General features: G+C 42.2%; 1 protein-coding gene across 1 annotated transcript; it reads right to left on the bottom strand.

The window, feature by feature from the left end:
- Positions 1–216: 216 nt before the first annotated feature.
- LOC131691526 (zinc finger protein ZFP2-like) lies at positions 217–11,552 on the bottom strand. The gene is made up of 7 exons (XM_058978034.1): positions 11,235–11,552; positions 11,098–11,158; positions 10,418–11,029; positions 2,078–2,272; positions 1,559–2,011; positions 824–1,504; positions 217–533 (listed from the first exon to the last, which is right to left on the bottom strand). The coding sequence occupies exons 1-7, from the start codon at positions 11,398–11,400 to the stop codon at positions 524–526; spliced, it is 2,178 nt and encodes a 725-aa protein (XP_058834017.1). The 5' UTR covers positions 11,401–11,552; the 3' UTR covers positions 217–523.
- Positions 11,553–11,943: the final 391 nt, after the last annotated feature.

The raw sequence follows: 11,943 nt of genomic DNA, 5'->3' as shown, positions 1-11,943 counted from the left end.
GAAACATAAAAATTCAAGTTTATTTTAAGTTAGATCCTGTGCCCCTGGTGCACGAACTGGTTTAGTCCAATGTTTCACTTTTGGGAACAAATATCGCACAAAAGTGACTAAGGTTACGTCCGAAAAATTATATTATCTAGGTTTTATGCAACATAGCTTTAGATCTGTTCCAAAGCAACTATGCTCGTGATATATCAGTATTTTAAAATAAAATAATTATATTTTTGTACTTATCCTTACTGAACTCTTTTAGTTGGTATATTTGAACAAACATCTATATCGAAATGTAACTGACTTTGTTGTCTTCATGAGTATTGATAACTTATCGATAAGTAGATAAATAGCTACGTTAAAAAAGTTGAAACAACGATTGGAAAGCCGAACATGTGGCATTGTTATTTTATTTTGCCCATCCCAAAACTGCTTCCTTTTGATCATGCGAAAATGAAGATCAATCGTGGTACACTAGTATGCCCGTCACTGCCGTATTCTGTTTGTTGATCGCCTCGCGCATCGTAAACTTCTATTTTTTGCTGAAAATAGAAACAGTTTACGAACAATAGATAAGGCAACTATTCAAAAGTACTATGTTATATTTCACCTTAGAGGAGGTTAGATGAGAAATTTGCGTTTCGACTTCGTCTCATCAGAATCCGACACTAACTTAGTGACAGGACTAAGCTAACACCGTGAGCAACGCTAGCTCATAAAAACGGAGATCCTGTACAAATCCTCACATCCATCACTAAGTTTGTGTCGCATTCTGATGAGACAAAGTCGAAACACAAATTCCAATTTATTCGTAAAAGCAGAAAGTACTCACCCAGCATGTGTCAGCTTGTGCCTTTTCAACTTACATCTAGCAGCGAATCCTTTACCGCAAACGTCGCACTTGTGTCGATACTCACCCGTGTGACGGGCCATGTGTGTGGTAAGAGTAGAACTTTGAGCAAAAGATTTGTTGCATATGGTGCACTTGTAGGGCCGTTCCCCCGAATGAGTGCGCATATGTTTGGATAAGCAATCGTTTCGGGCAAAGCTTTTACCGCACACGGTGCACGTATTGGGTCGGTTACGCGAATGAACATACTTATGCTCGATTAAACTAGCTCTCTCGGTGAATTCTTTGCCACACACGGTGCAGCTGTACAATCGTTTACCCGTGTGACCTGATATGTGTTCTCTTAGGTAGGATTTGCGGGAATATTCTTTATCACATATCGTGCACTTGAACGTTTCCCTGCCCGTATGAAGGTGCATATGTACGATTAGGTCACGTTTTTGCTTGCAATCTTTGCCACACACGGTGCACTCGTACGGTCTTTCACTATTGTGTTCACGTAGATGTACCGCTAGGGCGTTATTTTCGAGAAACCGTTTACCGCAGAAATCGCAATTGAAGTATACTGTGTCGTGATAAAGTCGAATGTGATGGATAAGACGCTTGCGTAGAACGAATCGCTTATCACAGTATTTGCATATGTGTTTGTAAAGCTTTTGCTCACTGAAAACAAACACTGTTTAGTAATACAACGAATAATGGGGATAACTCAGCTACCTGGCCAGTGTCCCATCGATATGCATGAGGTTGTGCCTCTTCAACTGAGTATTTGTATTGAATCCTTTGCCACATAAATCGCACTTGCGCCGATACACGCCCGTATGAATGGACATGTGGGTATTTAGAACCTGTCTTTGGGTAAAACCTCTCCCGCACAGGGTGCACTTGTACGGACGCTCGCCGGTGTGGATATGCTGATGGTGCAAAAGATCGTGGCGCCTAAGAAATGTCTTACTGCAAATATCGCAGCCGAAGGGCCGTTCATCGCCATGAATTAAGGAGTGTTGTATCAAACTTTTCCTGCTGGGAAATCGTTTTCCACAAATTTCGCATTCGTGTTGCCTCGTGGGATCACTGGTTGAAATGAAAGATGCCTCCTGTGGGCTTTCGGGGGTTTCCTCGTTGTTCTGTGCGTCATTTTGTACTTGGGAGTCTATCAATTTAATATCGCTGAAAAGATGAGATGGGTGATGAAACTAGAATTATATTTCGTCAGCCATTCAGTCGGCAACTCACCATTGATCGAAATCATTGAAGTCTGATTCATAGGTGGCGTTTATGTGGAAATCTTCGATATCGATTGAACTGTTTGTATCGAAATATTCTTGTTTTAGGGTTTCTATCTTTTCCTCAGTATTACTATTGTACTGTGTTTCTGTTTGATCGGAATCTGTCGTCTCTGTCTTAATTCGCTGCGATTCTTCCACTTCACTGAAATATTTTTAAAAAAATTATACGGTGGGTTCAGTAATAGAAGAAACGGGAAATAATTCGTTGAAAAATATTATTATTATTATTTTTCCATCTGACAAAGAGTCTACGTGAATAGATAAGAAAACTTATACAAATTTATATTTACATCAAACAGATAAGTTAAAAAATTTCAATCGGTTTTAAAAGCATCCACTGAATGTGAAAAATCAAGCAAGTGATAAACTCTGTTGCGTTCCCGAAGCATTGACTGAACTGGTTCATTATTTCCGTAGTCCGTTCGTCTGAAGTACAATCTCAAGAAATCTCTCGACAATAGCGGTACAGCTGGTACGTTAAGATTGATCTGTTCGAGAATCGAGGGACAGTCGATGTTTCCTAGCAGAAGTTTAGCAGCAAACAAAGCTCTGGCCGAGCTACGTCGTTGCTGAAGAGTTTCCATTCCGAACAAGCGACAGCGATCTTCGTATGGCGGTAAACTAAAAGGATTACTCCAATTGCTTCAATCCTGTTGATCCAGATGCAAACGTACGGACTCCATACAATCGAAGCAGTTTCTAAGACCGAACGAACAAGAGTGTAGAACAGTGACCGCAGACAGTATGGATCTCGAAATCCGTTGGTAGCTCTGATTATGAAACCAAGATTTCTGTTTGCTTTAGCAATGATGCTCACGTAATGATTTCTAACCGAGAACTGTGTGCCACATTTACTCGCTCAACCGGACTTCCACCGATTGTATATATCCAGTCGATAGTATGTCTTTTACGTGTAAATGCGATAACACAACATTTTTGCACACTAATAGTCAGTTGATTCCAAAAGCACCAGTTCTCAAACAGCTCAATTAGTCGTTGTTGTTCTCTGCAGTCCTCTGTAGATCTGACGAGGATAAAAAATTTCAAGTCATCGGCATAAACAAGTTGGAAACCCGGTGGCATGATTAGACAAACATCGTTAAAAAATATTGAGAACCATAGCGATCCCTGGTTGCTTCCTTGTGGAACACCTGAACAACTGTTGGTAAATCTGTAGGACCGGTATGCCCCAAGCTTCACAGTAAGTCACCTGTCAACTAGGAGCGGGCCAGTTGGTTCGACCCAATTGTCGTAGCGAAACAAGACCATTTTCTCCGTCAATTTTTAAATACAGGAGAGCATTGCAATCGGTCGATACGAGTTGTGATGGGATGGCTGGTTTTCTTGTTTTTTTGGATGCCAATGTCACTCTCTATTCATGTGGAACAATGTTACCCTCAGGAAACTTACTGTTGAATTTAGAACAATCGTCTCTTGGCAGTGACTGGTAGATTTTTCAACAAATTAATTCTTTCTGAACTGTGTTTCCTTTGCGATATATGAGGGACGCGGCGCGGTAGATTCTACGTGCTGGGACAGAATCCAGACAGATCTTCTTGGGGAAATCAAATATCCAACGGTTTGAATATTCCACGCTCTCGTTAGTATTGTTTCGATTTCGCATACGCCGAGTCGGGCCCCAAAGAGTGCTCATCGATGTTTGAACTGATGCCAGTAAGTACGTTTCTCGGCTTTCACCAAACTCTTCAATCACGTTTCTTACGTCGCCTCCTGTCGGTAGCTAGCGGGTCACCCGTCATCCCGGGAGGTCTTATACGGGGCGGCCTACTTCGCATATACGTTTGAGCACTCTTTGTCCCACCATGGGATGGGAGGATGGCCGCAATAGTTGCCTCTGATACGCGTTTAGTCTGAGTTTGAATCGCGGTATCGATAAAAAAAGCCAGCCAAGAACTCGTTCTCTTCCTCCGGAGGAAGCTCTTGTGTGAATTCGGTTTTGCCAAATATTATGGACGCGTAGCTCTTCCATTCAAGGGAATCAAGGATTGTGTTCCACATGCAATCTAACCGCAGCGGCGTCGAGCAGAGAAATACATTTAAGGCGCCCTGGGGGAACCGGAGTCCATGTCATTTCACTCTTGTTTAAAATGGTCCTATTGAAGTTGTCACAAAGCTCATGGAGTGAAGTAGATCGATTACCATCATGAATGCAACACCATGCCGTACTGAAGAAGTTAAAATCGCCTACAACTGGCCTCGGTACAAAGAGAAGTTCCGCAATAGCGCAAAGCCGTCGGTGACCAACTCAGACGCTAGGAGAAGATCTAAGGTGGAAGCAATGCAAAGGTGTTTGCCTATAATCCTACATTGACAAGCGACAAATTCAATGCCTGTTGTCAAGGTGCGGTCGATTTGATTGAAAGAACTACATTTTCTGACCCGTACTCATGCAGATCCAGTACAGGTAACTGCTAAGAATCTGAGTTGATACATGTCACCTTCCCGTCAGTTGCGACTGCTACTGAATGTAAACGTTTGCCGTCCAGTATCTTCATTGGTTGAAGCATAGGGTCCTTGAAACAGCCAATTCTGTATGTCAGCAGATCTACGCAATTCAAACTCGATCCGGAGACGACCCCATTAATTTAAACCTGACTAGCTGGTACATATACTCTGTACTCCTTCGCAAAAGGCCCGTAGCCAGTTATGCCACCTGCCTACTTTAAACTATTTTCCACCACCCGAAGTTTATCGGGGCGAATTTTCGATATTTCTGTCACAACCGCAAATATCGTTCCGTCAGACCTCGAGAAATCTGTTTTGGAAGCACAGATATAGCTTGAGCCGGGAGGTGGAGGTAAAATAATAGAGGTACTTATAACGGTATCCAGGCAGCTCACAAAATGAGAAATACTGCCACTGATCTGCAGGTCGAAGATCGGTTAACGCCCGCACACAAAAGAAAAAAAATCATAACCTCGAACAGGCGGAGAAGGCTCAAGATAACCATCAAAGCAGATTAGCTAGCTTTGTTTTAAAGCGTTACACTGCATGGATTCTCAGGGGATTTCACGGTACTAGGAACTATGAATATTTTGAAAGAGCTCAATAAGAAATATGGAAGTAAAAGAACGCATCTCGCCTGAACTCTGCTGGATTGCTGTTCACAGCTAAATGGCTTAGCATCGGTATCGAGAAAAATTCCGCCACCGGGGAACTCTCAGTCGTAGTAAGGTGCTCACAGACTAATCTCATGCCGGAAGTTGCTTAACCTTCCGGCAGTCGCGCTAGTACACTGAGTGAACGCTGCTCAGAAAATCCAGCGAAATCGTCTTAGGACACTAGCGAGTGCACGTTCAGTGGGCTATATGCGCGACTTCCGGAAGGTTAAGCTACCAAGAAGTGACCAGAAATCAGGAACCAGCGGTATTGGGCAATGACGAAGGCACATTTCATGTGAAGTTTCTTAAGTTCATCAGCTCGCACAAGCTGAAGTTTTCGATGTTGATTGAATTCTTGGATTTGGAGCCATCTACATCACATCACCCTTGAAACACTGGATACCTCCTTTGGACTGGTTTGAATGGCAAGAGCAACGAGAATTAGGTGAATCTCGGCAATAGCGGAACCCTTCGATAAATCCATGGAAGATCTCGGGTTATCTGGGAGCTATCGAAGAAACCACCATGAACACAGAAAGAAGAGCGACCTACACGTTCAGAGTACATGGGGTTTCTCGAAAGGCTTCGAGAGTCAAGAGATGCAGCATTACGACGGTTACAGCATTTGGAGAGACGTCTGAAGAGGTATTCGGTAGTATTTCAACGAATTCATGCGGGAGTATCTGGATGGGGGTCACCTGGAACGCATTGACGGTACGGTGGAGATATAAAGTGCAGTAGACGGGCCCTCTACGCTTTACTTCGGCAAGGAACCGAGGGTTAAAACGGTAGAAGTTGCCTGGGAAACCGGAAACAAATTTGCTCTGTATCGAGGTTCGAGTTATTAAGAACGTCGAGCTATGCTCGTGCGCGTTTCAGCTGGCGTAAATAAGCATTTGATCAGGGAGGATTTCGTCGTGGTCGAGGAGCAGGAACACAATGGTGAAACAACTGGGTAATTGTTGTAGTAAACGATGAGACGGGCGAGTCGATGTCGCCGCATAAAGTCTGAGTCCAGTCGATGTCAGAAATGGCACGATTAAGTGCTGCATAATCCGCCTTGTAAAAGTCAAACGGCAAATCCTCAGTGTGATCTGTCTGTGGATAATGCAAACTAGTAACGGTAGCTGGGAGGAATAAATCTGTTTCTACAAGAGGTTCATTAGCCTTTGATGCGGTGCAATTTGATACAGCTTCTTCATTGGCAAAATTATGGTCCAAGGTGCGGTTTGTGCTGTTTTTAACGTCATTAATTTGTTTTAAATTTGCTCTAGACATACCATCGATGAGACTGGAGCTTGCTGTAGAAAATCTGGATTCCAATGGATCAGGATCGAGAAAACCAGTAGAAGAGTCTACCCAAGCAAGGTTTGGTTGATTGTCTTAATGACTCCGTAACATCGAATGCAGACTCGACATGCATTTGTTTTATTGTCTTCATTGATTGCCTGCTCCGGTGCCAAGTAAACTACTCCCACAGCAATTGCACTTACTGCACCAAAAACATTAACCCATAGGTGTCCAACAGCAGCGCTAACTCGAGTCCCGACTTTTGCGGAACTATGCTTATTGGAGACGGCAATAAGTACGCCCCCTCCTCTACTTTTTTTTGAGAAGAAATAGGATCACGATCGTTCCGGTAAACTGTGTAGACATTAAAAAACAGTTGAGCAGAGTGGATTTCATTATTCAGCCAGGTTTCGGTCAGCACGGTAAGATAATATTTTTCATCTGACACATCCAAGAGGAAACCATCAATCTTAGTTCGGAGTCCTCGTACATTTTGATAATACACCGTAATATGACCGTCAGTGTGTATCGTTGAATCGCTATTGGAATCTCCACTCGTATACTGACGATTGACGAAATGACTATCGGCCACCGGATCCGAAGATGATTCATACGAGAAAAGATAATCCCGTGATGTCAGTTTGATGTGTGGTAGTGCAATTCTTCTCAGGGTACAAGTGCCGATGTAAGGTACTGGCACTAGCTGACAGAGTAGCACGTCCCACGTTGACAGGTATCAAGTCACAGGTCTCGGCAGCTGTAGGAAACGAGGGATGTATGGGTATGATTAAACTCGTTTCCGTTACTATTGCGTAGCTTCTTCAATTGCTAGGTATAACCGATTCGTTTTTTGACACTTTTCAATCGTTTTAGATATATCGGAATTTCATCCAGCGGGTCTTCGTTAGGATTACGAGTTTCGTTCATCTTTTTGCAGTTAACACAAAATTGCAAATTAACTTCACACTCTCGGGCATGGTGTGCATCAGCACATTTAGGACAGCATATGGCATTATTGCACGTTGACGCTTTGTGTCCATACTGTGCACAGTTATAGCAGCGCATTACATCTACAACCTCAGATATTCAGCCCATCCAAAGGTGATGAATTGCAATTTCGACAAGAACTCAAGAGCACATGCGTTAGTTTCCAGGTGTACGGTAGTGGTTTTTTTTTTGAAGCACTTTCATACTGATGCAGGCGAACAATTTTTCGAATTGGCTGCTTCCGGGAGGCGGTTTTGTTTTTTCAGCCTGTCTGCGAGCTCATTGGCATCAATTTCCTCCGCAATTCCAGTCACTTTCAATCTTGGCTTCGGTGGTTTCTGTGATGCAATCTCGTATGTGTTACTGACCGTTTCTTGAGCAACCGGTACCATCTCCGATGCAAGTGCGCTTGATTCACATCGGATTATCACTTCTCCAGTGTCACGGTAACGCATATCTTTCACGCCGAACTTAACAGGTTCAAATTTACTTTGCACGAATTTCTTAGTCTCTTCCACGGATTGTGTTTGGCTTAGGTTTAAAGACGATGTTTTGCTCAAATTAAGTGATCAGCGGATTTTTCGGTCGAAGCGGAGGCAAGTGACTTTTTCGTGCCGATGTCATTGGAGCCGTCAAATATTGCGACACGCCTTTTTCCCGAGCGAAGTAAGCCACCGGTATTTACTGGCAATGCCTCCGAATCAGCATTGAGACTATCACTGATTGTTTGTTGTATTTCAGAATTAAACCTGGAGTTCTTTCCAGTTGATTGTTGTGCCTTTGGTTTGGTACACTGAAAAAAATTCAAACGTTAGATCTATTTACTTCAAACCGCTTAAAATCCATATGAAGAAGAAATGCTAATGTTATCACGCGCACACATACCTTCTATGTGTCAACTTTATAAACTATGTATGCGCACACACAAGTTGTATGTGCGAATTGTTATAGAGTCGGATTTTATGTGCCTCATATTTATGAAATGTGAATGTAAGATTAATATTTCTTGTAAATACACACATTAGACTGGAAGCACGTAGCTGAAAGTGATAAAGTTGGAATTAAGATTCCTGTGTATATAGAAAAAGACTATGTAGATGTAAAGCTATATGACCTATCACCACGTACCTCTTCTGATCTAGTTGCAAAATTTTTCCCGGGTGCATCTAACGGTGTTCTTGTGGTGAGGATACGGATCGAAAGACCTATCCCCTCCCACTTGACTATAAAGCTCAAAACCCACGAAGCTACTATTAATCAAACTACGTTATGCACCCATGAGGGGCAAACTCCTACGTGCAAGTACTGTAATCAGACAGCGCACCACGGACAACCTTGCGCGGAAGATACAGAGAAGAATGCATCTCTACCGATTGCCTACGAATCCACGGAAAACCAACCCAAAAAAGAGTTTTCGATACCAATACCTGAACCACAAGCGATTGCAACATTAGCTGTTCAGTCCATATTGACGACTGCAAAAGCAGCAAAAACCACTGTAAGCAGCATCGGCGAAGCAGATAATAACAATGACGACGGATTTACACTGGTCACCCGTAAGGGCAATGAGCAGGAAAGAACATCTGATTGTGAGCACCAAGACACTTTTAACGACAGGAGAGAATCAAATGATCCCCATGACGCAGTAGGCGAGCCGCGAAAGTAGGTCTCCGCTCACAATAAAAAGTTGCGCGCACGAGGTCCAACGGGTAATCAAAAATATTTGTTTTTATTTTTTTTTACGTATTGTAAATACATGACAGATCCACGGCTCTGTTAAACCACTGCTATGAGCCGTGTCAAATAAACGAAATAAAACAAAAGTAGATGAGATATCCAAGTCATCGTGCTGCTTCAGCGCAACTGCCACCCAGTCACGGGCTATTGTGTTAAACTGAAGCTGCTATCGCTGATGTATGGAGATCACCGAGTTGTCCAATAAATTCAGAAAAAAAACTCGTTTATCTAATTGATTGCGGAAGATGTTATAATGTGAGGAACAGTCGTCGTTTATTTTATTTACCGGTACAAAAAATACCTAATACGTCAACTTTAACATTAAAAAAGCGAAATAACGAAGCAGCGATAAACACGCGTACACTCGTGAGCGAAATACTCGAAAGACGTATTCCTGTTTGCCTCCTGTGTGTTTCTTACAATAAAAGAAAACTGTGAAATCATGTCATGTCAATTTTAAAATGGGATTTTACCGCTTAAATCCTTGTATAATACGCTAGAAAAACCTGTCCACCATTTAGTATAGTATTACTGAAAAATTGGTGGATAGGGTTATATTGGCTCCTTAATTGTCACAAGAGAAAGTAAACAGAGAAGCTCTCGTTACGTAGAACCTATCTGCAGGAATACTAGTGTGCAAGTTTATACGAATATAAAAAATAAACTTGAGTATAAATTAGGACATTTATCCTAACTTCTTGTGGTAAGTGGGTGTGTGCTTAAATAAAACGTAACGGCACGCTACTAACGTTACGGTAACGGGTATAACAAAAAAAATAAATGCATTTAATCGTAGCAGGCTGATAAAAAAATTGAATTCACCCGCTGAATTATTGTAGCGACGAACAGTCGCACGTGCAGTGAAATTAATTTAAAAAATCAACAGTCGTACGTGCAGAGAAACCGATTAAAATATGGAAGATTCCGTCACCCTACAGAGTATCGGTCAGGGCCTTTGTTCGACTGAGTGCTTTATCGCAAGTGAAAAACCATGGAATTGGAATATGCTACTGGTGATCGTTCTGCACGTCGTCCCGTGCCTCTCAGGTTACCAGAGTTATTTTTCGCTTACCTCACGACGACCGTTAAACGTCCATATACAATTAGAACTATCCGTTAGAATATTCACAAAAAAAACAAAACGAACTCACCTTTCCGACGGCTTCTTGGAATGGCTTCTCATGTGATTCCTCAAGAAAGTACTTGCGTTGAATCCTTTGCCACAAACATCACAAGTGTGTCGATAGTAACCCGTATGAAGGGACATGTGTGTCGTTAGGGTAGACTTCTGGGTAAAATTTTTATCGCACACGGGGCACTTGTAGGGCCGTTCCCCCGTATGAATGAGCATGTGTGTGGCTAGGGAAGAGTTCTTGGTAAATCCTTTGCAGCAAACGGTACACTTGTACCGTCCCGGCGCAGGCTTGTGAATCGACCTGTGTTCGGATAAAGCAGATCTGCGAGGAAATTCCTCCTCACACACAGTGCACTTGTGTGACTTCTTAGTGGTGCGGGGTATTTGATGATCCGATAGACTGTGCTGCTTTTCTCTGCTGTGCGACCCCAAATGTAACCGTAAGCTGGTGCTAGTGACAAATGTCTTCTCGCACACATCACATCTAAACAGTCGTTCGCCGAGATGAGCCCACGCGTGCTTGATTAGCTGGCTTCTCTGAATGAACCGTTTGCCACAATACTCGCATCCGTATGGTTGTGTGGAATCGGCGGGCGGAATCGTCGAACCGATCTGCTGGCTGTTGTCGCTAAAAGTATAACTACAATTATTAGCAACAATCCAGGGCCAGGGTTATCGCAAAGGGTCCGTAATTACCTTCTTTGGTCGGGTTCATTGTAGTTTCTGGAAGAAACAGATGATTTTTCCGAGGCATGACCTTCGAAGAGACTACTGTTATTCTCTAATTTATTTGAGACTATAATTTCATGAAGACTTCTAAAAGTACAAATTACCGTGAGTATTCACTTCCGTATCGGTCGATTCCTCCACAGCATTTTCTTGTTTTAGGTGTACTATAGTTGTATCAGTATAACTGTCGCACTGGATTTCTGGTTGAGTTATTGCCTCAGGTTCTAATCGAATCTGCATCGAACCTTCCATATCACTCAAATATTTCATGATCAGTCTAATGATTTCTTAAACATACAATACTATTATTGAATGCTAAATAAATAAATTACAAAGCAGGGACGAAAAATAATTTATAAATTATTATTGTAAAATACATCAACGATGCACACGATCAGAGAGGGTAGCGGACGAAAAGTATACACACATCTAGGCAAGGATTTTAAAAGGCCGTATTGGGATATAGGGAAGGTCCACTGTCATTTGACGGGTTGAGAAAAAGCTACACTGAGAATATTTTTTGCCAACATACGACGTAAAACTTGTAGAAAAATTTTGAATCTGGAAAAAATTGATTTAGATTTTTTTTCAGATTCTTATTAGTCTTGTGCCACTTTGTGGTTACATTATCGGTGGGTAATCAGCGAATTGTCATTTACAACAGGTAGGTTATTTTTGTTTTTTGCTCTTCGTGTGTACAGTGGCTCGGCTTAGAGCAAAAGGTGGCCCGAATAGAAATGTACAGCAATAAAACCATGATTTTCACTGTGACAGTACAGTAATTTTACAATAATTTACAGTAAGTTTTAGTGT

The sequence above is a fragment of the Topomyia yanbarensis genome, chromosome 1 (genome assembly GCF_030247195.1).
Source record: "Topomyia yanbarensis strain Yona2022 chromosome 1, ASM3024719v1, whole genome shotgun sequence".
NCBI lineage: Eukaryota > Metazoa > Arthropoda > Insecta > Diptera > Culicidae > Topomyia > Topomyia yanbarensis.
The sequence above is the reverse complement of the archived record's forward strand: the minus strand, read 5'-3'. Positions and strand labels throughout refer to the sequence as shown.

Excerpts from the sequence above, each read along its gene's own strand:
- LOC131691526 (XM_058978034.1), bottom strand. The coding sequence starts at position 11,400 with ATGAAATATTTGAGTGATATGGAAGGTTCGATGCAGATTCGATTAGAA. Across the intron at positions 11,030-11,097 it reads AATGAACCCGACCAAAGAAG|CGACAACAGCCAGCAGATCG; the intron begins GTAATTACGGAC and ends TTATACTTTTAG. Across the intron at positions 2,273-10,417 it reads TCCAAGAAGCCGTCGGAAAG|TGAAGTGGAAGAATCGCAGC; the intron begins GTGAGTTCGTTT and ends AAAATATTTCAG.